Consider the following 26,226-nt stretch of genomic DNA (forward strand, 5'->3'; position numbering starts at 1 on the left):
GTCAGCTTCCTTCCCACTGTGACCTGAGAAAAACCTGCTTCAAGGTGAACCCTGATGCTTCTTGTGGCCCAGGGGAAGGGAGGGGTGGACGTGGACTCTGTGCCAGCTTTCCTGTATCTTCCCCTCCATAAAGTCACCTGTAACCTTAGCACTTCGCTGAGTGACAAGCTGCCTCGCCCACAGCTGGGTGGTTTGTGTATGCTAATAAATCAGGATATAACCAGCCCAAAGAAAAGTTCATTTTACATGCCAATAAAACTGAACCTGGTGTTCTATTCTGTGAGCTTCTTTTTAAGGCTGAGGTCCAGCCTCACCTTGTCCCCCGCCTTCCCGGAGCTGCCCTTTGTCCCTAGTTGATTGCCCAGCCACCTTTGCTCTCTTTGGGCTCTGCTTGTGTCTCTGCCACATGGGCATTTGGTTAGATAATTGGGCCAGTGTCCAGGTTTTGGGCCTCTGTCTGTCCTCATCTTGGAAATGTAGGCCATGTATGCCCCCCCCACCCGTGGAAGGGGGAGGTGTAGCTCTTCCTACCAAGTTTGTCTTTTGTTTTTAAATATTTATTTGTGTGTGGGTGAGTGTGCATGTATGAGTGTGTGTGTGTGCATGTGTGTGTGAGCACACATGTGTATGTGCCTTGTGACCTTGTGAGTGCATGTCATGTGGGTGTAGATGCCTGCAGAGGCCAGAAGAGGGTGTCAGATCCCCTGGAACTGGTTGATAGACAGTTACGAGCTGCCATGAGGTTGCTGAGAACCAATTTAAATCCTCTGCAAGAACAAGTGCTCTCAACTCCTGAGCCATCTCTCCAATCCCCATGTTTGTCTTTACTGTGGTGACTGAGAACTGGAGGAGACTCCTAAGTATGGCCTTGTTATTTAATAAATATTTACATGTATTTCTATGTATGTCTATAAACGTATGTGATCACCTGTGTGAAGTACAGAGGTCAGAGGACAACGTGTGGGAGTCAGTACTCTCCTCCTCTGTGGGTTCCCGGAAACTGAACGGCTGCCATTGGACTCAGCAGCACATGACATGACTTGCATCTGCCTGGCCCCTCCTTTCTGGGTCTTTTGTTTCGTCTTTGTTTGTGTCTGGGGAACAGTCTGCAGTTCTGTGCCTCTGACAGGTGTGAGACTCCCGGTTCTTCCACCCGAGGAAGACTTGCGTGAACTGTTACAAAAAGATACAAGTTGTCTTTACCAGTATGATTTCTGGTTGGTGCCAGTTAAAGATTCTAGTAAAACCACAGGGCTGTTCCTGCTTGTTCCTGTCAGCAGATCTCAGGTTTCCAGAAAACATGTTTCTGTGTGTTTTCAGCGGTGGGGTATGAGATGGCTCGGGATACTCTCTCCTTTACTGTTTGTATCACATTTTAAAGTCCTACTCAGAAAGTTTAGTCTTCTCTCAGAAAAGGTTATGGTTTCAGAGTTTCCCTGTGGTGGGAACACGGTGGGCAGGGTGTTGAGTGGCTTAAGTTATTATTCTGGGGTCACCCTGGGCAGTTACCTTCCTCCTCTGTGGGACACACACACACACACACACACACACACACACACACACACGGCCTTCTATGAGGAATATCATTTCTTTAAAGTTCTCTGTTCTAGCTGGTGTGGTAATGCACACCCGTAATCCAAAGACTCAGGAGGTGGAGGCAGGAGGATCAGGAGCTCGAGGTCATCCTTGGCCATATAGTTAGCTGAAGGCCAGTCTGGGTTACAGGAGACCCTGTCCCCAGATGAACAAACAGAATTCTGTTCGTACCATCCCAGGAAATCGAGTCAAGGAGAAAGATGCCAATAGAGGCTTTTGAAGAAATCCCACCGGCAGAGAATAAAACATAGGCAGGCTCCACCTGTGCGGGGGCTTTGAGTTTGCAAGAGTGGATTGTTGTGTTTTGGAGGGATTAATTTCTAAGAAGGCAAAGAAGGGAACTGGATCCTACTTTGTGGAGAAGGGTGTGTGCTTGTTTAAACAGGGCTAGTCCAGGCTCACTGAGGGGCAGATGTGCCTGTTAAGATCTGAGAATACTGAGGCTCTCATGAGGGACGAAGTGAAGACCTGGAGTTCCTTAAGACTTAGTTTTTATTTTTATTTATGTCCCTGTGTGCATATGCGCGTGTGAAGGCAGTGCCACAGAAGCCAGGAGACATCAGTCCCACTGGAACTGGAGTTTGCAGGGGTCTCCAGCTGGCTGATGTGGGGGCTGGGACTTGAACTCTCCAGCCCTCTGGAAACACATCTTAACATGACACACAGGCACGCCGTTGTCTCATTGGCTGATCAGTCCTTCTCAGGCAATCTCACCAGCTTCATTTTGGGACTGAAATACCATGATCTCAGCGCATTCCTGGACTTATGTGAATGGATCCTGTGAAAACCGGGATTCTTGCTTCAGAAGGCTTGGGGTTTGACCTAAAGTTTATTGTGTTTGTTAAACTCACTATTATGCTGTAATTTTGGTTTAATAGAAAAGTCAAGAGTACAGACAGTTCCCATGGACCCATGACCCAGCCTCCCGTAATGCTAACATCTAGTATAACCACTGATCTCAGCTTTTCAAGAGCCACGGGTGTACCTGTACCCAGACGTGCACACTGAGCGTGAGGCCAGCAGCCCTTGCATCTGCCAGACCCTTGGAAGTCCTCACCCTCACCTCCTGGGTCCAGCATGGACTGTGGCTGAGGACAAGGCTGTCAGGGAGCTGCTTTGGAGCCAGTGGTGCAGGCAGGAGATTCGAGGACAGTCAGCTGTCTGGAGAGCCCTGGGGTCATGTGAACCCAGTGCCACTTGAACTTTATTTAGTGGACAATTGGCCTGGGATGCTTAATATAGACTTCCCGGCTATCATGTGAGAATTCCACTCGGCCCCAGCACGAGGACGAGGAGGTTAGGAATGCTCGCCTCTGCTGGTGTCCTGCAGGGTCACTTGTTTTCCATCTCCGTTGTGGACCAGAACATCAACAGTAAATGCCAGATCGCTAATGTGACTCAGGAGCAACCAGACCGCCCATCTGTCCGTCTGTCTGTCTCCACACCCCATACCCACCCATTCATACATCCCGTCTGTCCATGCACTTACCCACTGTGCTGGCTAGTTTTATGTCAGCTTGATACGAGCTAGAGCCATCTGAGGAAGGAAACTCACCTGAGAAAAATACCTCCATAGGATTGGGCTTCAGGCACGCCTCCAGGACAGCGGTTCTCAACCTGTGGGTCAAGACCCCTTCGGCAAACTTCTTTCTCTAAAATAGTTACATCATGATTCATGACAGTAGCAAAGTTACAATTATGAAATAGCAACAAAAACAATGTTATGGTTGGCGGGGGCTTACACGTTATGAGAGACTATATTAAAGGGTCACAGCGTGAGGAACGTTGAGGACCACTGCTCTATGCCGTAATGTCTATGGCCCCTGCATCAGCTCCTGCCTCTAGGTTCCTGCTTGATTCGAGTTCCTGTCCTGGCTTCCTTCAGTGATGAACAGGATGTGGAAGTGTAAGCCAAATAAACCCTTTCCTCCCCAAGTTGCTTTGGTCATTGTGTTTCATCACAACAATGATCACACTAAGACACCTACTCACCCATCCACCTTCGGGGTCTGTCTGTCCGCCCATCCATCCATCTGTCCGTCCTTTCATCTTCCCCATCCACCCTGCTGTCCCTCTGTCAGTTTTGTTGTTGCTTCACTCAGTAATGCTTGCTTTCTCTTATGAATGGTTCAGTTCTCTGGAAAACGGTTATTGAATTCAAATGAAGGTCGCCCTTGGTGCTCTGGAGGGAACCTCCCCACTTCCAGGGCTCTGTGACTCCATCCTTGGAGAATGCAGCCCTCACTGTGAAAGTGTAAAACAGCTGCTCCTGACTGGGGCTGCTCAGCTGGGAGAAAGTGAAGCTCCGGGCAAAGTCAGAGTAGAGAGGGGCCCTGCTCTGGGCGAGGCAGGAAGTGGGTAAGGTTTGGACAGCGGGGCTGTGGCTCAGCTGTTAGGATGCCCACTTGCCGTGGTAGAAGAGGACTCTCCTAGAGTTGGGAGCAGCCTCTGCCATTCATTTGATGGATGTCTCTTGGTTCCTTGGTGTGACAGAGAGGTGCCAGGGCATTGGGTCCATTTGGCTGAGGATACATTGAAATTAATATTTTCAGTCAATAAAGTACTGGCTGCTCAAATATGAGCACTTGAGTTCTTTCCCGGCAATCACATAAAAAGACAGGCATGATGGCGACACTAGTTACACACCTCGTATACAGCGTGTGATGCCGAGGAAACTTGACCTTTGAGGAACAGCCCTTCTGAGGTCTGCTTATGCTGGTGTCACTGACCATGCCACCTCGTTACTTGTGAAACATGGGTTGTGCCCGTCTTGTCCCTGTGGCTTTAAACAAGGTATTTTGCTGCTGAGAAAGTGTAGTCTGTCCAATTCCAGATCTTTAACAAAGACCGCTTAGTCTGCTGCAAAATATAATTTCCCCCAATGAAAGGTTTGCTTTACAGGAAAACAGTATGTGGTGGTCATCCCCTGTCCCTTGCCCTGCCTGGACTTCACTGCGGTTCCTCCTGAGGAGCTCTGTGCCCTTCAAACTGCACAGCTCGAGATAGGGGTGTGCTGCAAGGGGGTGTGTAGCACACGCTCACCCCTGGACTCTCAACCCTAGTAACCATTTTGGGAGACGGTTGACGTTGTTCCTTGAGTGACCGTGGAGACAGGATCTTATGGTGTTGCCCAGGCTGGCCTCAAACTCATGATCCTCCTGCCTCAGCATCCTAGGTGCTGAGACTATGGGTGTGTGCCACCACACCCAACCTTCCTGGTTTTTAGAGCTGGAAGATATATTTTATGGTTAAGAAACTCAAATAAAGGTCACACTGGCTGTGAGTAGGGCGGTCATGGTGAGGCAGGGTTTCCCACCGACCAGGGCTCAGCAAATTTACCATTGAGCCAGACTTTTTCCACCCTTGTTGTACATAAAACTTACAGAGACAGCCATACCCACTGATGTACTTGTCAGTGGCTGAAGGGATGGGCCTCTCTTCTGAGTGGCTACCTTCCAGAGGGCTATCGGAATAGCAAGACACTCATTTTCGAAGCAAGTGTTTAGGGTTCCGGGACCTAAGGAAGGCCCAGCATGCCTTCTGGAGGGGCTGGGGTGTTAGGCCATGAAAATGTGGATCCTCTTACAGACAGGCCTATGAAACAGATGTTTGGATTTGCTGGATTACCCAGATGTAATTCCTGAGGGCTCTAGAATGTTCCTGGCTGGAATCTGAAGAGCTGAGTTGTGATTCCAGACTCACAGGCTCAGAGGAGGGTGGCCTGGTGGTGATGTCATCCCGGGAAACAGGCCCTGGCAAAGGCAAACAGCTCAGGCAGTTTAGGGACTTCCTAAAATAACCAAGCTGAAGTGTTTGCACTAGACTTCCTGGAGGTGAAAGGCTCTTCTGAAAATGATCTAAGGATGCGTCAGATAACGGTAGGGGCGCACTTCAAGGGTTAAGTGCCCGTGCAGTTCTTTCTTTTTTGCGTTTGATTCTGATTTGAGATGTCTGAACGCAGAGGGGGTTTTGAAGCTGTGTCTTCTCACAGCCCCGTGGCTCTGAGTGATCCTGGCCCCACGCCACACAGGCTGTGGCTTTCTTGTGTGTCAAAGCCCAAGCTTTCCTGTAACTCACTAAGGGAGCCTCTCTCAGGGGGCTGTGTCTCAGACAGCATTTCCATGGTGGGTCATTTACCTACTTGGTAAAGACCAAGGTCTTTTTAACAGAGGACAGGAGGCCTGGCTGCCTTGGGTGGATTACACAGTGCAGTATTGCCTTCTAGAGGTGACCAGCCTGCTGAGATCTGCCCTGCCTGCTCCCTTCTGTTATCAGAAACTGTTTGCACTCAAGCTTTAAGGATTTGCTTACTCCTGCCCCAAACACACCCCCTGCCTCTCCAACTAATGCCCCCTGCTGAACAGAAAAAAGGAAAATCTGTTTGTAAGGCGCACGTTTACACTGTTTACACAATGTATAATATGTACATTAGTGTGCATGTATACTAGAGTATATTCACCAAGCGCGTCCATGATTTCAGCATCGGCTCCTACCCGCTACCGAACTCAGGAATTCTTTGAAGTTTATTTTTCTTTAGAAATCTCTTAGCACCAGCACAGAGAATCACAGGTTTAAGCATCTGGGCTGTTAGTCCTTCTGAATAGCTCACTGCTTTGATGATTAAGTTGGTCTCTTGCTGCTTCCGATTTCAGGGTGACTTATTTTAATTTCTGAGATCATATGAAACATTAATATGATCTCTAGTCCAGAGTGTAGCAAAAGAGGTGGCCCCATACCCTGTTCATCCCTTCACCCTAACTCTGCCCAGTTGTCAGTTCATCACTGCTCAGGTGTCAACGTCGCTGCTTACGTTTTGCTTTCGTGTCAGCATTGCTGCTTACGTGTAACATTGCTGCTTATGTCATTGCTTACCTGTCAGCGTTGCTGCCTATGCATTAGCATCACTGCTGCCTATGTGTTAGTGTTTTTTAGTTTTCTTGCACAGAGGACAAGTTGCAGGAGTCAGGTCTCTCCATCTCGTGGCTTCCAGGGATCAAGCTCACATCCTCAGGCTTGGCAGACGGTTGAGGCTAACAGTCTCTCCGGCCCCAGCAGATGGCTTATTATTCCTTCATTATTAACTCAGCCGCACCCGCAGGTCACAGGACTTTTCCATTATCAGTGGAAAATGATATCAGGGAAAAAATATGACAAAGTCCCCCGCAAGTGTTCTCAGATTTATTTATTTTATGTGTAGGAACATTTGCCTGCTGGATATAATGTGTACCACAGGCCAGATGAGGGCCCCGGGTCTGGGACCAGAGTTACAGATAGATATGAGCTGAGAATGGAACTTGGGTCCCTTAACCTGAGCCATCTCTCCAGTCCTTTAACAAGATGACTCAGAATGGTGCTCTTTAAACCCACAGCACAGGGAGTAGCATGGTCTAATGTTAAAAATGTTTTCTGCCTTTTTATTAACATCTTATCCTGCTTCTTAGTATCTGAACTTGGTAGTAATGTGTAGAATTTTATTTTCTCACCTATCTTCTGCCTGGCTATTGTTTATGGACATTGGAGGACTTTGCCATCTGTTACTTTGTTTTATCTCTGTGTTTCCAGCTCTGTGATTGTATCTATGGATGGTTACTCTTGTTTCTCCTCCTCCTCCTCCTCCTCCTCCTCCTCCTCCTCCTCCTCCTCCTCCTCCTCCTCCTCCTCCTCCCTCACCTTCCTCCCCTCCTCCCCCTTCTCTTCTTCTTATTGTTATTATTATTATTACCATTATTACTATTATTGGTCTTGTTTTTCTTTTTTGAGACATGTTTTCATGTAGCCTAGGCTGGCCCCTGCTCTTTAGCTGAGGATAATCTTGAACTCCTGATCTTCCTGCCCCCCACCTCTCTAGTGCTGGGCTGACGGGTGTGAGCTACCAAGTCCAGTTTTTCCAGTGCTGAACAGTGAACCCATAGTCCCATGGTTGTGCTAGTGCCCTGCCACAGAGCTACATCCTTAGCCCTAAGTTCTTCATTTGCAAAAGTTAGCAATTCATGGAGGGGGTGTGTGTGTGGAGCATCTGGATTTGTACAAAGTGTGAGCAGCTGAGTGTGGCTGCAGTCCCTCTGAGCAGGGGTCAGAGTGGGCTCCCTGTCCTTGATGCCTGGGGAGTGCTTGTGCCATGAGCACTCTGTGGCCTGGGGATGACCCAGTCCTCCCTGCTTAGCATCCCTCCTTTCTGGCTGTTGTTTCTCCCTGCCATTTTTACTGTAGTGCCTGTGCAGTGCTGGCTCAGGCTGCATAGCCCAAGGCTGTCCTGGAAGTGTGTGGTTGAGGCCAGAGAGCCACAGTGACTGTGTGGGTGTCGCTGTTCGTTCCCAGCTGTGCTGTTCATTTCAGTAACAAAGTAACTTTCTAACTTTTAGGGCTGACTGAGCTAAGCCGGTGCCTCCTTAACTCCTGGAATCCCTGGCTTTTCCCTGTTTCCTGGGTCTTCCCTGTGCAGCAGCTCTGGGCTTCTGAGTCGTCTCAAGTTCTGCTTTAGATTAAATACTGAAAGTGGCTGAAAAATCCTAAGCTATTGGCTCCCCTTCTTCCAAGATGCCCTTTGAATGGGGCTCTAGAATGTTCTTCCTTTGCCATTTGCCAGAATCTGTTCCTGTAATCCAAAGAAGGCCCACTGGCCTCCCTGGGGCTTCATTTAGAGCCAGTAAGTTAGGGAGATAATTACCCCCATACCCACCAGGGGGACTTTTGTGTAGTGGTTTGCGCATAATCAGAGAGGTCTGTGTGCAGAATGGTGAGGTATTTTACTGGGTGTGCACTGTCTGTGGGGAGGTGGTGTAGCCGTGCTGGGTTGCTTCCTCTCAGTGTATCCGACACTGAAGTCATAGCAGAGTGTAGCTTGTGTTTCCATAGCTGTGGAATCTGTTTTGAAAAACACCAGGCTGGGATTCCACTGTAGTTCAGGCACATTGGGGGCCAATGTGCTAATAAATACAAGTTTTAAAACACACTCCTTTGGGTAGCTATGTGGGAAACCTTCTGTTCCTCCCATTTTTAGCCTTAAATTATGTGGAATTCTGTGAAGTATTGAGTGTGGAGGGCGCTTGCCTGACAGTCACTCAGGAAGCCCCTCCGACATTTCCTGCTGTGACAATGCATGCACCATTGATTGCTGGAATTGTAATTGACCTGTCACACTTGGACTGGGAGGCTGGGGTGGCTTTTTTTTTTTTCAACAGGGGCAGGCATAAAGATGAATCATTGAAGTTGTTGTATAAACATTGAGTTTACTGTGTTCTAAGCACCGAGGGCCCAATGGTGACCTAAAACAGTGGAAGCGAACCTTTTAAAACCTTCGAGAGGATTTTATCTCTGGGTTAGCTGCAGAACTGTCACTTATGGAGCACCTACTGTATACTTATCTCACTTATTCCTCGTAGCACCCCCTGCTGTTTGGCTTCGTTGCTCCTTGCTTTATGGAGAGGAACCAGGGTTCAGTGGCTTCCTTGGGATCAGCGGTCAGGGGTGAGCGGAAGCGCCTTGGGAAATTAGTGTGTGGTCCAGTGCCGGTGGAGAGGAGCCCTGCTCATGGCCAGGGATGGCGTGGGTGGGGTAGACATGTGACTCAGCAAGAGAGAGGAGAGGGCTGGAGTGTGGGATTGGAAGCCTACCAAGGCCCTAATAAGGAGGGGGTCACAGAGGCCGTGGGTGTGGCTCTGTGGGCGGGGATAGTGGTGACATAATTGTGCCTGGCAGATGGTGAGTTACACTGGTCTAGGTTTCTAGGTCTTACTTGTTAATCGTTCTTTGAGAGTGTCATGCAACCTGTTTTGATTGTATTGATCTCCCCCTCAACTCTCTCCAGATCCATCACCCCTTCCCAGCCCACCCAACTCTATGTTCTTTTTTAAAAGAAAACTTCAAGATTACTTTGTGCCACCCAACCTGCTGATGTGTGTGGCCTTCCGCTGGCACATAGCCAACAGCTACAGAATTAGAGAAAGCTGCCTCCCCAACTCCCAGAGCTAACAGTTGCCGACAGCTCCATGGCTAGGGGCTTGTGTGCCCGACTCCCCTCTCTGTGCTGGGATATTGTCCGGCTTGGACTTGTATAGGTTTGTACACGATGCTTCCACTGCGGCCAGCTCGAGTGCACATCTGCCTGCCACAGCCAGAGACTGACTTGTAGCCAACACTGCCTTCGGCTGCCATATTTTTCCAGCTCCTTCTTCTGCAGCGACCCTGAGCCTTGGGCGCTGGGGAATGTGTGTCATATACATGTTCCCTTAGGGCTGAGCTCTCGACAGTCTCTTATTCTCCGGGTAGTTGTATCTCACTGTGTTAATCACTGCCTGTGGCAGATAGAAGCACAGCAGGTGAGGGTCGAGAGATGCTCTGACCTGACTGTGTGTGTGTGGTGAAGTTCTGTGTCTCCTGCTAATGTAGACAGACACACCATGCCCCATGCTGGTTTGTGAGCTGCGTTTTCACACTGAGCCTGTGCTTGACATCTGTTCTTGGTGACCCAGTTTCTCGGTGTTGCCATCAGAAGGCACATGGATGAGAGGGACACGTTGTATTGTGTGGACTGACTGTGTCTTATTTAATTGAAATCTGTAATAGATGCTATGTTTCCTTCTCTTAAATGTACACACATGCTACGAGGAAAGTTAGGGCTCGATGTGAGGTTCTGCTTTTCCTTAGAAAATAACTAGCTGCAAAATTACTTTTAAAATGTCTGATTTATTTTATGTATATGAGTGTTGTGTGTGTGGTGTGTGTGGTGTAGTGTGTGTACGTGTGAAGTGTGTGTGTGAAGTGTGTGTATGTGTGTGTGTGGTGTAGTGTGTGTGAAGTGTGTGTGCATGTGGTGTAGTGTGTGTGTGTGTGGTGTAGTGTGTGTTTGTGTGTGAAGTGTATGTGTGTGTGTGGGTGTAGTGTGTGTGTGTGTGTGTGTGTGTGTGTGTGTGTGTGTGTGTGTGTGGTGCGATAACCTTGGAGACCAGAAGAGGGAATCAGATCCTCTGGGACTGGAGTTACAATGGAGTTACAGGAGTTACTGGGTCACCATGTGGATGCTGGGAATTAACGTGGTGTCTTAGTTAGGGTTTTATTGCTGTGAACAGATACTATGACCAAGGCAACTCTTCTAAGGACATTTAATTGAGGCTGGCTTACAGGTCAGAGTCCCAGTCCATTATCATCAAGGTGGGAACATGGCAGCACCTAGGCAGGAATGGTACAGGAGGAGCTAAGAGTTCTACATCTTCATCTGAAGGCTGCTAGTAGAAGACTGGCTTCCAGGCAGCTAGGGTGAGGGTCTTAAAGCCCACACCCACAGTGACACAGCTACTCCAACAAGGCCACAACTACTCCAACAGGGCCACACCTTCTAATAGTACCACTCCCTGGGCCGAACATATATAAACCATCACATGTGGCTTCTCTGGAAGAGCAGCTGGTGCTCTTAACTGATGAGCTATCTCTCTATCCCTGTGGGATTGCTTTTGATATAAAAGCTCCTGAACGTCACTGAAGTAAGCAGCACAGGTTAGTTAGGAATGAAAAAATGCCAGGGTGACAGTTTTGACTGTTATTGCTATTTTCCTGATAACTTAAACATATTTATTCATTTATTTATTTTCTTGTGTGTGCATATATATATGGGGGGAGGCAGTATGCAGGAGCACATAACACGTGTGGAGCTCAGAGACCAACTCTTGAGATCGAACCCAGGTCATGAGGCTCTCCCGCAGGACCTCGGTGAGCTGAGCCATCTTGCCAGCCTGTATATTTTTTCTGGTAACTTCTGTCATTGAATCTGCTTTAGCAAAGTTTTGTACTGTTTGCCTTTAGCTTTTGGGTGTGAAAAAAACATAGTTTCCTTGCGCGCGCGCTCACTTGAGAAAGCTGTTTTCCACGTAGGGTGGTTCTTTTTGTTGTCCCAGCATGCTCTGAGAAGTTACACACACACGGTAAAGAGGAATGAGAGACTTGTAGATGTTTCCTTCATATGCCACAGGCTGTGGTTGTCATAGTGATTTAAAAAAAAACTTACCAAGCACACATGCACATGATTTAAAAAAATTATTTACATGCACGCTCGTGAAGTACACATGGGCTTGCACATGCGTTTGTATGTCTCAGTGTGTACAGCACACTCAGGACAACTTGGAAGAATCTGTCCTCAAGGGATTGAACTCAGGTCTTCAGGCTTGGCAGCAAGCACCTTTACCCCTGAACCCTCTTGCCCTGCCTGGGCCATAGAGTTTTTAGTTTCTTAAGACTGTGCAAATGACCTCCAACCTCAGTTTTTTTTTTTTTTTTTTTTTTTTCCCCAGAAGCCACTGGGAAGAGAATAGGCTTGCCCTCCTTTGGTTGCTGTGAATTCAGGGTTGACAGTGCCCCCACCTGGCAGAACCCGGTCTTGACATGGTGCATGCAGCCTGTGTATGCATTTTTGTTGGTGGGGCCCTTGTGAAGTCGTTGATGATGTTGTGTTTGAGAGTTTCAGTACATTAAAGGCTGCATGGTGGACAGCTGCTCCTACCCTCTCCTAGCCCCATCCCATGTTGCTGGGTGTGTCCGCCCTTTGGAGTTGCTGCGATCCTTTTGTCCTGGGATTTGAGGCTAAGTAGCTACTGGGTGTGGTTGATGATTAACTTTAGGCCTATATTGGAAGAGCAGATGTGACACCCCCTCCCTGCCATGCCAACTTCTCATAAATGTTGGCCTGCATCCTGGGATTCAGTGTCCCTTCTAAGCAATGATTCCTACAAGGTAGACTGCAGTATTCCACAGCCGAGGTCCCCGAGCCCAGGGCCGAACATTTTTTCAAGATAAAGGCTTTCCAGCCTAGCGTCTCAGGTGTCCCACAAGCACTTTGCAGGAGTCTGGGACGAGGTAATCATTCTTGCCATCTCCCTCCCAGCTCTAGCCAGCCTCCAGGTTCTTCCTCCAATCCTGCGATGTGAAGGGTTTAGGATATGGCTTTCTGTATGTAGCTTGCCTTTGGGCCTGACATATTATCACTGTGCCGGGCCTCTTACAACCTCTTCCCTCTTGCTGCCTGCCAGGCTGGCCTTGTGCCCCTCGATTGGCAGGATTAAATGTCCAACAACTACAGCGTCACCCTGTCAGCCAAATGTGCAGGAGAAGCCCCTCTGTGGGGTCCCTGAATGTAGTCTCTGCTGCCTATGCTAGACTGTGAGCGCTGGCTCTTGGGGGCCAATAGCCAAATTTTGAATTTCCTGCCCAGCTTCTAGGCGTCAGTGACACATGTCTGTCCTGGGCCAGAAGGGCTTGCCTCACTAACCTTGCTCTGTGTTGGAAGGCTTGTGAAGGTTCCACTGCAGAAGAAAGAGGAGAAGCTGGCCGCCTCAGGCTCTGTGGCTGGACGGCCTCCCTGAAGGAGAGAGAGGGAGCTATTTATGGTGCTTTAAAAAAATCTGCTGTTGCAGCTAAAAGAGGGATGGGAGCCTTACGTAAGGCTGAACTGCTCCAGGTCTGGTCTCATTTTCTCCCTTATTTTGGGAGACAGAGTCGAGGCTGTGCTGCTCTGGCCTCTCAGCTGCAAGAGAATTATTCTTGGACCATAGGGGCAGCACCTCTCATTCATGAAACCTTGATGGATCAGTGGATCAGTCTTTCGTGTTGGGGAGATTGCTTCCGTGCTACAGGAAGATGGAAAGGAGATCTGGGGTTAGGGTTGGATTTGGTCATAGTCACTCCCTTTGTTGTTCTTGAGTTTGGGGGAACTTTCTTTAAGTGATGTTGGCTGCTTTATTATCTGGGGGAGGTAAGCTTTCCAGAGCTAGAAAAAGGCATGGCTTTAAAGTGGCACTGAGGCCTGGGGAGGCGACTCAGCCAGCAAAGTGCATGCTATACAAACAGGGGGACCAGAGTTTGATCACCTGACACCACGGGTATGGTGGTAAACCAGGGAGGCGGAGACATAGGCACTGGGGTTGGCCTGGCAGCCATGCCACAAGCTCCAGGCCAGTGAAAGAGACTCCATATTAAGGAAGCAGGTGGCATTTCTCAGGCCGACACCCAGAATTGATCTCCACATGTGTGCACACATGTGTACCCACACTCATACATACATGTGTTCCTGCACACACAAAACCATGCACACATGCATGCATAATTCAATAACTGACTTGAGGTGCTGGGGGCCCAGTAGATAAAGTGTTCTCTGACGATCACAAGGCTCTGAGTTCAGATCCACAGAGCCCGTGTGTGAGCCAGCCATGGTGGCAGGAGCCTGTAGCCTTCCATAGCAGATGTGGAGACAAATGAATTCCTGGCGGTCTCTTGCTGCCCAGTCTAGTTGCAATGGTGAGCTCTAGGTTAGCAAGAGACCCTTCCTGTCCCTACAGGAGACAAATAAGTAGCATTAAGCCTGGTGTGGTGGTGCAGGCCTGCTGCCTCGGCACTTTGAAGGCTGAGGCAGGGGGATTATGAATTCCAGCCCAGCCGGAGCTATAGAGTGAGACCCTGTTTCAAAGAACCAAAGAGTGACATTGATTTCATGTGTACACATCTGTGGGCTGGGGGTGGGACAAAGCACTCTATTGATTGTGTGGGGTGTGTGTGTGTGTGTGTGCACATCTGTGGGATAGCGGTGGGCACGGGCACTCAGGACAGCTACTACATATGACTGTCCGTCCTTGTGCACGGCTGTCCCGAAGTCTTCCTAGCAGAACCTGTAACAGTGTCCGCCTGACCTCTACTGTCCTTCTCTGTTCCTTCAAAGGGTCCAGAGACCCTTGCAGCAGTCACAAGAAGCCCCAGGAACTGTTACTGAGACTGTCACCTCCTCCGTTTCTGTGCCTTGGCCACCAGGATGATGCTTCAACCTCCTTTCTCTCCCTTCCTCTCTCCCTCCCATCCCTGCTCCTGTGTGTGTATGGTGGGGGTTGGGGAACAGAGACCAGGTCTCTGGCAGTGGTGGGCAAGCCCTCTACCCTGCTAAGCTAGATCAGCAGCTCCCTTGTCTAGATAGTTTCGCTAAGTGTGTGACTCAAGCTGGGCCCCAATTCATCCTCCTGCCTCAGTTCCTTAAGCGCTGGGATTACAGGCCTGCAGCATGGAACCTGCCAGCCACTTTGACATCCAGAGGGAGTTGTCTGATGTGGGTTCCTCACAACTTGGTCACAGGATGCCCTGCCTTGGTGCTGCTTAACCTTGATGGTGTCTGCACAGGCTGACGTTTCCTGAGGAGTAATGCTTCTTAGCCCTCCACCTGCCGTGGCTCAGGATGAGCCCTGAACGTGCTCCTGACTTCCCCACGCCTTTCTACACCCTCTCACCACGAGGAGGGTTCTATCGAGAACAAACTGTAAACTGGCTTGTGAACAGGATGGTTAGCATCCTGTGTGCAGCTGAGCCTCGACTCTGGGGTGAGTCTTGGGTATTGTGAGCACCCCCATTAGTTGATGGCTTCCTGGCCACCATGCTCTTCACCCCACCTGACTGTAACTCATCTAACGGCTCCTGTTCCACCGTTCAGTGTTGGCATGCCGGCTCCCACTGGCCACTTGCTGTGGAGCCAGAGGACTCATGGGAGTGCCAGGAAGGTCATCAAAGGTCAGAGAGTGGTAAGAGGAGGAGTTATGGGAGGCCCTGGCTACTGGAGCACCACATCCCGGCTGACTGGACAGGTGTAGTCCCTTTGATCCTTTGATCCTGCTATGGCGGGGATGCCATCTTATAGATCCAGGGCTGTGGGAGCAGAAGGGTTGGTTGTGAGCGGTCACATGGTGTTCCCGACTCTCCTGTAAGTACAGCACCACTCAACCTGAGCAGCCCCTTTGGATCCACTGGAGCGAGGCTCTGCTTCTTGGCAGGTTGGTTGGCTTCCCTGAGCCCAGATTCTTGTGAAGAAAGCAGATGCTAATGCAGCTGGCCCGGTAGGTGACCAGCCTTAAACACGGCCACACATTCCGGGCAGTAGCTCATCTTCCAATGGCTGCCTGTACAAGTTAGCCTCTCCACCTCCAGCAGCTGACAGTAACAACAGTGGCAACTGAGGGAGGCGCCATCCGGACGCAGCCGGACACAGCCGGACACAGCCGGACACAGCCATCATGGCTGCTGGAGGCCCCGAGAGTCCCGTACCCCACCCCACCCCCCTACACACACCCCAGGGACATCCGCTGAGATAAAGCCAGGTTCCTGGCTACTTAACAGAAAGGAATCTGAGGATGAATCAGGGTGAAGCAAGTGAGGGAGTCAGAGAGAACACATGCTTCAAGGGAAAAATGAGATGGGATAGAGGGAGGGGGAGGGGCAGGGGGAGGGGGAGGGGCAGGGAAGGAGGGAGATGAAGGGGCACAGGAGCAGTGTGGTTAGGAAAAGCGTGCTTCTATCGCTATCACAATATGTATATATGTATATGAATATATGTGTGTATATATATATGTGTGTGTGTATATGTGTGTGTTATATGTATATATGTGTGTGTATATATGTATGTGTGTGTGTGTGTGTATATATATATATATATATATATATATATATATATGAACTTCCCAAGAAAGCCACACCTAGGTGTCTTTAGAGGGGTGTGTGTGTGTGTGTGTGTGTGTGTGTGTGTGTGTGTGTATTTATGTTGTTCAATGGATTCAGTGCAGTTTGTTCATTTCAGTGTCCCTGTCTGAGGCGTCTTTAGAGACACACGTTATTGCTGGTGGTTTTGGCCTTTCCGCATGCATGTCTGTGCCGAAGTTTCTTGGCCCAGCCGGCAGGAAGGGTGACCTAGATCCCAGGGCGAGGAGCTGTTCCCCTACCCATCCCCTACCCACGTCCCTTTGTATCCCCTGCCATGATCCTGCCTCACCCTGTGTGTGCGCTGGCCCCAGGTGGGAACCAGGACTTTCAGGGACCACCCTCCACACATGGCCTGCAGACTGACTGGCCTTCTTGGGGGCTTGTTTCTAAATTAGAAATGAGAAGACAGGTTCAGTGTGTGTCCAGCTGCTCCCGCTCCCCCCCCCCCCCCCGCCCAGAAACCCCCTACCACCCTGGCGACTCTAGGCCTTTCCACTACCTCCTGTCCCCCCCACCCTGTCGTGGCTTCACAAATGCAGGTGGCACCCCCATATCGTAGAGACCCCTCAGAAGCCCTGGGCTGCAGCCAGGAGGTAGTAGCTGAGGGGAGACTTCATCCCAGTGAAAGCTAGGAGGGAAGTGGACGGAAACTCACCAAACACAGGAAACAGATATTGGCTATAAAACATAAGCGGTTTCTCTGAGGTAAAGCTTACTCTGAATTCTCAAGGATCATCTGTGGATGTGGGGCAGACACCTAAGGATGAGGGAGAAATTCTTTGTATGATATTCTAGAAAAGGCAGGAATATTTGTGCCACTGCGTCTTCAGCCCCTGGGGTGTACGCTCCTCCTCCCCCGTGTACGCTCCTCCCCCTGGTGTATGCACCCCCGTACGCTCCTCCTCCCCGTATACGCTCCTCCCCCTGGTGTATGTACCCCTACCCCCCCCGTACGCTCCTCCCCCTGGTGTACACTGCCCCCCCCCCTGAGTACACTACCCCCTGTACACTCCTCCTCCCCCTGGTGTATGCTCTCCCCCCTCCCCTCATCCCATACGCTCCTCACCCCTGGGTACGCTCCCCCCCCCCCCCCCCCCGTGTAGACTCCTCCCCCTCTCCTTGGTGTATACTCTCTGCCCACCCCCACCCCCATTCTTATCTTTCTGGCACCCCTTTGTCTGCCAAAATGGCCAGGCCGCAGAATTTCTCACTTCTGCAGAATTTCTCACTTCTCTGCTAACAGGGGTCCCGTCTTCCCGGGGCTCCCTAGGCTGCAAGTCAACCGCACAGCCCACATGGTATTTCCGCTATCTGGAGGGAAGCCCTGGCTCTGTGTGAGCCAGGCTTTGCTGAGCCCTCCAGGATCTTCTTCTGAGCCTGTTAGAGTGAGAGAAAGCTGGGAGACACAGCTTCCCACTGGTCCCCTCCGCTGCCTTTGTGTGGCCTCACTGAGCATTATTTCCTTACCTCTAAGTAGGGTTGGTGACTGCCTTGGGCTAAGAAGAGTTGGCCACACAGGAAGGTTAGTGTCTCTTCCTCTTCCGTAGTGGCCAGTGCTCCCTGGGAGCTCCAGAAGGGCCAATAGTGGCCCAGTTGCGTGGCTGTGCGCTACCATAGAAAGACGTTTGAAATGTAATTTTAGGGACATACAAGGCTCACTTTCTTGGGCAGTCTGAGTAATTTCGAGGGTGATTGATATGTTTATAAAAAGATAAAGGGAGGGGGATATGTTCTATGGAGGTGTGGTGACACCTGCGGGGGAAGGGGGTGCCTCTGTGCGCCCATGCTGAGGCTTCCCTTCCCCCTGAGGGACCAGCCACACCATGGTATAGTATAGAATAGAGTTTATTCAGGGCATGGGAAGGGGAGTTAAGAGGGTGGTAGGGGCAGAGAAAGGAAGGGGGGGAACGAGTCATAAACACATGGAGAGAAGGGGGGAATGGGGAGAGAAGGAACAAAGCGGGTGAGAGAACAAGAGAGCAAGAGAGAGGAGGGGGGACAAGCAGCGCCTTTTATAGTGAGTCAGGCATACCTGGCTGTCTCCAGGTAACCGTGGGGCGGAGCTTAGAATGCTAACAGTGATGACAGGCATATGAGTTTGTTGTATGCATAACACAGGGTTGGTCTTCCTTGACCACATCTGTGTTATCTGCCTCACAGTCTCGGGTGTGAGCAGAGGACGGCTGGTCTCAGCCACCTGCGGGGACCCAGCCTGTGTCTCAGCAGCTTCCTCTTCCTGTCTCCACAGACGGTGCCTGGGGCTGCTGGAACCTGTGCCCTACGCAGCCTCAGACCAGCTTTCCTTTCTGCTTTGTGCGTACATGTGTGAACATGTTCCACACTTGTGATCCGTCCATCTCGGCCTCCTCAGCACTAGGATTGTAGGTCCCACCACCTGACTCTATATGAGTGCTAGGGGTGGAACTCAGATCCTCTGAAGCCATCCAGCTCCTTTCCCAGGCCCTGGCCTCTTCTGGGGTACCGTCCTGGCTGTTTGCTTATTTTTGCTTTTTGAGTTCTTAGAGATCTCAATTGATTGGCAGAAAAGTTTGAGTAGGAATGCTGACACAAGGGTTTCAGCAAACTCACACCCTGGGATGGATTTTTTTTCCTTCCTCACCATCCCTGGGTCTCCATGGGCTCCTACTGGGACTCTATTTAAACCAGATGGGGGAACGTGTGAGGACCCAGGTTTGATTCTTAGCACTGGCACATAGCTGCTTACCACCACCTGTAACTCCAGTTCTGTGGGATCCAACACCTTCTTCTGGCCTCCTCGGGCACTAGTCACACTGCACATGCAGGCAAAATACCAGTACACATGAAATAAATACATCTTTAAACATTTTTTGAAATGCTACTGTGTCCTTGTTGTTGTTGTTGTTATCATCATCATCATCATCATCATCATCATCATCATCATCATCATCATTATGTCCCCTTCTGTCTTGCCTTCATGTTTTTTGGATCTTTTTTTCTTTCTTTGTTTTTCTGGAACTCTTCAGAACTAACCTGGTGGTGGATCATTTCAGGTTAACTCAGGTTCCCAGTGTGGGCACTCAGACTTTTCTTTCTCCCACTTCTGTGAAGATGTATACAGATGTGTGTCACTTGTTAGACTGTTCCTGGCCAGTCAGTGTCCAGACCAGAGTCACAACACAGCCAGCACAGAGGAAGCCATTACTTGCTCACGACTGCCAGGCGGTGCCAGCGTCCCTTAGCCTCACCCAGAGAATTCCCATCCTAAAGCACTGAGCATGGGTGGCAGCTAGTGGAGGGCTTCTGGAGTGCTGACTTAAAGCCCTAATACCCAGAATGCTTTGTGCCTTCTCACAAGGCTGCTTCTCCACCTTCCTCGGTGTGATAGTCCAGTTGGGCTCCACAGGTCACCCTACAGAAGCACCCCCATTCCAGGCTTCTCTTGCTTCTGTCTCCTCGATGTGCGTAGAACCTCCTGCCTCTTACCATTTTGTATTTTCTGTCCATTTACATTCTTTCTGTTTATGTGTGTGCACCTGTGTGAGTTTATGTACACACGTGTATGAGATCCCCTGGAGCTGGAGTTAGAGGAGGCTGTGAGCTCAGGTCCTCTGCGAGAACAGTAGATGCTCTTAACTGCCAAGCATCTCTCTGGTACCAGAGACTTATTTTAGTTTTATTTGTGAGTGTGTGTGTGTGTGTGTGTGTGTGTGTGTGTGTGTGTGTGTGTGCAGGAGAGGACCTTTACTGAATGAAAGGAATGAAAGGATATCTTCTCAGGGGCCAGCACTGTCCTGACAGGTCACGTGTAGGGCTGCTCTTCCTGTAGCAGTACAGTCAGATTTCAGTGGAAGTCTGAGCTGCCTTGATGGGGCTGACATCACTTTAGCCCAGTCATCCTTCCCAGGGCCTTAACCCACTGTCCTTGGCTCTCCCCAGGAGCCTGTGAACCGGCCTGATGTGTTTTGTTTTTGTTTTGTAAACAAGGTCTTAACTTACCAGGTTCTCAAAGTAGCTCACTCATATCTCACTTAAAGCTCTCTGTGGGGGTTGTGTTCAGTGGAGTTTAATCCTGTCATTTGTAACTGGCGTACGGATGACCCTATCGCCTCGCATCGCACATCGGTGTGTCAGTTTGCATCTTCCTCAGAGTGTACACTCACACTCTTCCCGCCGTGACTTGCTCCATGCCCTCCCTGGCTTCTCTCTTTGGGGATGGCCATTGCCCTTCTAGCTGAGAAAGCCACTTTGTTAATTTTTTAGTATCAGCCAAGACCGATTTTGGTGTCTGAGGCCTGGTTAGCCAGCGAACCATCTCAGTGTTGATGTAATGAGAGCCTAATCTCAGCTGCCTTGACGTTTAAGGATTCTGTCTAGACGCATCCACCTCTCTCACGATGGTGTCCTTCTCTCTGGGTTGTTCCACAGGTTCTCTGTGAGCCGTCCCTGCCGGTACACTGAATCTCCCGGGGGCCATCTGCCCGACTGCCCCTGACTCAGGCAGCGGGGTCCCCCCATGGCAGTGGGCACCTCCCCTTGAAACCTGCCAAGCTGGACGCCACAGCCCTGCACGACGACACCTCGGCCAGCTCCGTGCCCCTCTCTGAGGCTTGCAACCATGCAGTCCTAGCCTGCAGCCCGGGCATCCCTGAAGAGCATTATGTGAGTGAGGCTATAGAAGATGCTCCCAGCTACAGAGGGCACCGGGATGCCTGCACCATCACCGGTATGCTCACCTTACCCTGCTGGGGATGGGGACGGGGCTTCGGTCATCAAGACTGGGAAGGGTATGCAGCCACAGGAGAAGGCCTGGGAGTGTATTTGGTTTCACATTGCTACGGCAACCTAACTGGCACAAGCAGCTTAAGGGGAAGGTGGGTTCATTTTGGCTCACAGTTTAGGGTGCAGTTTGTCATGGTGGGGAAAAGTTAGTGCAGGACCGTGAGGTTGCTGGTCTCGCTGCATCCACAGTTGTCAAGGAGACGAATGAATTACACAGCCTAGGACCCATGGGATAGCGCAGTCCGTGCTCACGCTTGGCTTTCCCACCTGAGTGAACACAGTTGAGAAACTTCCCGGCACACGTGTCCAGAGGTTTGTCTTAGGAGACAAATGGTTCTAGAACCCATCAGGGTGACAGTGTGAACCATCTCAGGGTGGATGCGGTCACCATGGTTACACAGAGTCTGAGATCAGGGACCTTCTGTTCAGAACCTGCTTCATCGATGTGTCATTCTGTGGCTTGGGTCGGCATGTCACAGAGTTGTCACGGAGTTGTCACAGAGGCTGGAGACGGTAGAACTGGGCCCTAGGCAGCATGCATGGCCCAGCATGGCTGTTCAGTGTAGTTTGGTTCTCTCTTGTGTTGTATTTCTCCAGACTGGCATGGGCGTCATGGAAGTGGCATGCAAGTGTCAGTGTTGACAGAGGAAGGGCTCCACACGCTATGTCCACAGAAAGGGCTCCAACACCGTGTGTGTGTCAGCGCTCTGTCATACTATAGTTTGCCCACACACACATCAGGACACTTTGCACACACAGATGCAGGACACTTTGCCCACACACATCAGGACAGTTTGCCTATGCACAATGGCTCCCGGCAGCTTCTCTTTGTTCTGAGTTAACTGTAAAGTTACACCCAGGACACCCTGTGTGTTAGGAGCTGCCTGTCTCCTGAGGGGCACAGAAACAGCTGTGGTTCCTAAGTATGCCAGCGTTTCCTCCCTGTCCTGGGCCTGTACACCCCTCTTTCCTGCTCCCTCTGGTGTAGCATCTATGGCTGCCCTCCCCTGTGCTCCTGACCCTTCCCCTGTGGCCCTGACCCCTCCTCTGTGCCCCTGATCCCTCCCCTGTGGCCCTGACCCCTCCTCTGTGCCCCTGACCCCTTCCCTGTGCCCCTGACCCCTCTCTGTGCCCCTGATCCCTTCCCTGTGCCCCTGACCCCTCCCCTGTGCCCCTAATCTCTCCTCACTGCCCCTGATCTCTCCTCAGTGCCCCTGATCTCTCTCTCTTCAGGGCCCCTGACCCCTCTCCTCAGTGCCCCTGATCCCTCTCCTGTGCCCCTGACCCCCTGTCCTTGTCTATTACTCGAGGGCACAGTGTCAGAAACACCCACATATGACACAATCCATCTTTCTTCTCAGTGCAGGAACATGTTGGGAGCTCCTTCTTGGGAGAATCCCAGTGGGCCCCGCAGGCCCATGTTCTTGTCTCTACAGGGCAGCTCAGTTCCAGCTCCTACAAGACCTGATCCTTGAGTGTGGATGGGGGAGTGGTTTCACTCCACTGAGCTTCTGGAGGTTCCTTTTTACAGTGGCCTCTAAAGGTCTTGAGTAGGACCCCTAGGTCTCTTGGGTCCATCTCCTTTCTATGTCCCCTCTGGGGACATGGGCCTCCTTGTGGGGACTCCTTTTGAGACCTTGAGCATAGTGGGGAGTAATCATCTTCTGGCTCTGAGCCCTGAGTGAGAGGGAGTAGGGTCTGCTTTTGAGCCCTGAATTGGAGAGTCCTGAGTAGGGAGGCAGTGTCCAGGTAGGAAGCTGACTGGGGCGACAGAGGAGCATGAAGAAGTTGGCTGCACAGCGATGCAGGACAAGCAGGGCACATGAGAGGGTGTTAAGGACCATCTACTGCATGCTCTGGAGGGGAAGAGACGAGGGAGACCGGGACACTCCAAATATTGGAGCTGGGCTCCCAGCCCTGACTCTGCCAGTGAAATCCTGGGAACCTCAGCCTGTCCAACCAGTTTCGCTTTCTCAAAGCGTGACAACCGAGGGATTGCCAGTGGAGGGTCAGAAGCATCCAGCTGTCCAGCCTGTGGGATGTGGAAACCCGAGGCTTTTTGTTACGATGCCTGTAGCAAGCCCCTGGGGAGCCACTGAGAGCCTCAGTTCATACCCATGATGCCCAGCGACAGTCTCAGACACAGCCTTGCCAATTCAGGAACGTGGTGTATTTGAAGAGCTGGGTATTCAGCCCCTGCAGTCCCTCCCTGCCAAGAAAGTCCTATCAGGTGGTCAGTGCAACAAAGACATAAAATGGAAACGCGTTCCCCGGAGACCTTGAATGTGCCCTGAGCTCTTTGTGGATTCTGAGGGCTCTGCCAAGCACAGCCCCGGGACGCTGCCTGGCAATGTGCCTCCACCCTCACTTCCCAGGGAGTCCTGAGAAGAACAGTGGCTTTCTGTTCTACGCTACAGTTTAGGCAAAACTAACTGGCCATCAGAAAGGCTTCCCTCCCTGCCCGTGCCCCCTCGCCCCACCCTGGAGAGGTGTTGTGTTGTGGGTGCGCCTTTTTTTCTGTTTGGGGTAGTTTCATAAGATGAGGTGATAGGGTTCCCGGTTGCCGGAGTTACGTAACCCGCCGTGCACGTAACCCGCTGTGCGCCCTGGGCAGCGTGAGTATCTTCAGCTCTGTCCCGACAAGTAAGCTTGGAAAACTGCTGAGGCAGGCTCAGAGCGGTGGCCAAGCTCTCGTGGAGGACCACTCCGTCTCCCAGTCCCCTCTGGAGTTTGCGTCTGCCCATGGCATTGGCGATTCAGCTCAGGCAGCCCTCCAGGGCCCAACCTCTGCCGGGACTCGACCACACACTGGCTGGGACAAACTCCTGTGGTGAGTGTGTTCGTGGGAATGTCCGCTGTCAGTTTACTCTGTGGCAGAATGGGGGGTGTGTGGAGCAGAGGGTCCTGGCTTCACCCTTGCTTGTACTGGTCGTTTGAGGAATCTCTGGGTTGAATGATGGGCAGGTGGGACGGAGCGGAGGGAGTTGGAAGCTCTTTACCCTCACACCCCCTTTACTGGGTTCAGGGGAGGCCAGCAATAGCCGGACGTAAGGTTTAGGCCTGACTTTTGCTGGCCTTGGTAGAATCTGCCTCTAAAACCCCTGTTCCCAGGTCAGTACTATCCGCTGACCCCGGTTGCTTCCCTTCTTCCTCTTCTCCATCCTCTTCCCCTTCTTCCTCCTCCCACCCTCCTCTTCCTCTCCTTTCTTCAGTACCAAGGACCATGCTTTCTAGATAAGGGCTCTACCACGGAGCTACCCCAAAGCCCACCCTCCCATTTTCTTAACCTTTTTATTTTGTGGTTTGCTCTCACTGACTTGCTCAGGCTGATCTTGAACTCGCTCTGTAGGTCGGGCAGGCTTTTGAATTTACAATACCCCTGCCTCGGCCTCTCTATATTTAATCGGTCAGCGCCCAGGCTGGTGTAGGTCAGCAAGGGATTTTTCAGATGTGAAGAGCAGAACTACTCAGCCCTCCCTCCTCCCTCCCCCACATTCTTGTGCCTCCTTTGCCCAGAGCTTGGCCCTGTGATTGTGGTCCCCACACCCCTGACGAGAGCTTTACGTCGTCGGCCTGCTCTGGCTTGTCGCTTGCTGTATGCGGGCTTCTCAGTTCCTCTGAGTGGATCGGATTCAAGTCTGACCGTGGGATGACCCATCTAGTTTCCTGTCTATACTCCAAAGCCTACTGAGTTCCGGAGTGGCCTCTTCTCTTTCCCTACCAACAAATTCAGGTTTGCAGACTTTTAAGCCTTAGAAAGCCCGATGACTCCGAAACCTGCGGTCTTACTGATAGAAGTACTTGGAGCCCCCGGCCGTTCAGGACCAGGTTCTTGATGTGGTATACGTTAATTTCTGGGGTTTCTCAGTGACCTGGTCCTGCTCAGAGCTCAGAGGTGAGGATGAGTGTGTGTGACCCGCTGTAGCCCTTTGAAAACAAGCAAGAAATTCTCGGGGAATGGAGGCTCCTGGCATCTGCCCTGCCTGAGGGAGAGAGCACATTCGGGCTGGGAGATGGCTCAGCTGGGAAACTGCTAGCCACACAAGCACCGGGGCATGAGTTCGATCCCTAGACCTGCATGTTGAAGCCAGGCGTGCTGGTGTGTGCTTATTTTTCTCAGCACTGGGGGAGGCAGAGACAGGAGCATCCCTGAGCTGACTGGCCCCTGTGGATGAACCGGTGATCCCCCTCTCAAAACACCAGGATGGAAAGCAATTGAGAAAAGACACAGGTTGACTTCTGGACCTCGCAGGAACATACACATACATGCATGCTTACAGAAACACACATACATGAACACGTTAAAGCAAAACAACCAGAACTCCAGCCGCCCCCTACCTGGAAGCGGCTGCATGAGGAGTTTGTTCCTTCTTGCTAACACTTAATCCGCCAAATGTGGCATCTCGCCTGCCTCAGACCTGCTCGAATAAAACATGGTGGCCTTCCCGCACACGTCATTCATTTAGCTCAAGGTACGGATTAGCAATTCTAGAATTTTATTTCTAATACTTCCCTTTGAAAAATTATAATATAAAATGATATTTCCTTGGCCATGAAAGTAACGGGAAGGGACGGGCAGTGGTTAGTGGGGTGCCTCTTGTGGGTACAGTGAGAAGCTGCATCTTGGACTCTGGGGAACTCCTAGGAGTTCTTAAAGTCCTACATTAGGATGAGTTCCTGTCTCCTTCCCTCCACGGATCTCCCTGGTCTGATAGGGGTCAGGTCCTGTAGGTGGATGGACAGAAATATGTCTGTGAGTCTCATGGTGATTTCTGGAGCTGAAGTCTGATCTTTGCAAAGAGAGAACTCACCTGTTCCAGGGCCACCTCTCCTTCTGTCCCTCTCCTTCATGCGACAGACAGTGTGCTTGCTACACGGGTTCTTTTTTTATATCAAGAAGAATTTAAAAACTTACATTTTTATATTTTTGTATTTGTGTTGTCAGGGTACTTGTGGGAGTCTCTTCCACTGGGTGGGTCCCAGGGATTGAACTCAGGTTGTCAAGTTTGGCAGCAGACACCTTTGCTCTCTGAGTCCCTTTAGCCAACCCATAAATCAGATTCTTGGCCTGTAACTGTGGCTGTAGTTCTCAGGTGCCTGGTGTATTTTTTTCTTTTAATCTTCCTCTTGGTTTGTTTGTTTGTTCGTTTTCCTTGGAAACAGGCTTTTAATGTAGTTGTTGACTCTCGTTAGCCTGTTGCCTGTTAAAACCTTCACCCACCTCAAGCCGTTTGGGAGGCAAGCAAGCAATAAGTTATAATAGAGGAACATTTCATTGAGAGGCTTGGCCTTCAGCCCTGGCACCTGGTTCTCCCTACTCAGCAGGGGTGTGTGTGCCTGGGAGGGAAGGAGGGAAGGTGCAGGGTGCACCCT

At 50.8% G+C, this 26,226-nt stretch overlaps 1 protein-coding gene and 2 long non-coding RNA genes across 31 annotated transcripts in view; 1 reads left to right on the plus strand and 2 right to left on the minus strand.

Moving 5' to 3' along the window:
* The window catches only part of Trak1 (trafficking kinesin protein 1), a 154,683-nt gene that overhangs the window by 39,281 nt on the left and 89,176 nt on the right, over positions 1–26,226 (plus strand). For 14 of the 28 annotated variants that reach the window (XR_015626747.1, XR_015626746.1, XR_015626749.1 and 11 more), the window contains exon 2: positions 20,500–20,797. Coding sequence is in view for 4 of the 28 variants with exons in the window: in XM_087562515.1 (XP_087418641.1) it covers positions 23,596–23,683 (88 nt within the window). In the remaining 24 variants the exon portion in view is untranslated. 28 annotated transcript variants of the gene reach the window in all.
* Positions 2,072–3,755, minus strand: LOC120094301 (uncharacterized). The gene is made up of 3 exons (XR_015628139.1): positions 3,589–3,755; positions 3,152–3,248; positions 2,072–2,374 (listed from the first exon to the last, which is right to left on the minus strand). It is a non-coding gene; the product is annotated as an uncharacterized LOC120094301 (long non-coding RNA).
* Positions 11,135–18,313, minus strand: LOC120094300 (uncharacterized). Of its 2 annotated transcripts, XR_015628141.1 has the most exons (7): positions 18,125–18,313; positions 17,560–17,700; positions 17,304–17,469; positions 16,748–16,849; positions 13,023–13,211; positions 12,854–12,943; positions 11,135–11,492 (listed from the first exon to the last, which is right to left on the minus strand). It is a non-coding gene; the product is annotated as an uncharacterized LOC120094300 (long non-coding RNA). The 2 variants fall into 2 exon arrangements; XR_015628140.1 differs by lacking the exons at positions 11,135–11,492; positions 17,304–17,469; positions 18,125–18,313 and adding an exon at positions 16,382–16,478 and having other exon boundaries at positions 11,613–12,943; positions 17,560–17,652.

The sequence above is a fragment of the Rattus norvegicus genome, chromosome 8 (assembly GCF_021556685.1).
Source record: "Rattus norvegicus strain SHRSP/BbbUtx chromosome 8, alternate assembly SHRSP_T2T, whole genome shotgun sequence".
Taxonomy (NCBI): Eukaryota; Metazoa; Chordata; class Mammalia; order Rodentia; family Muridae; genus Rattus; species Rattus norvegicus.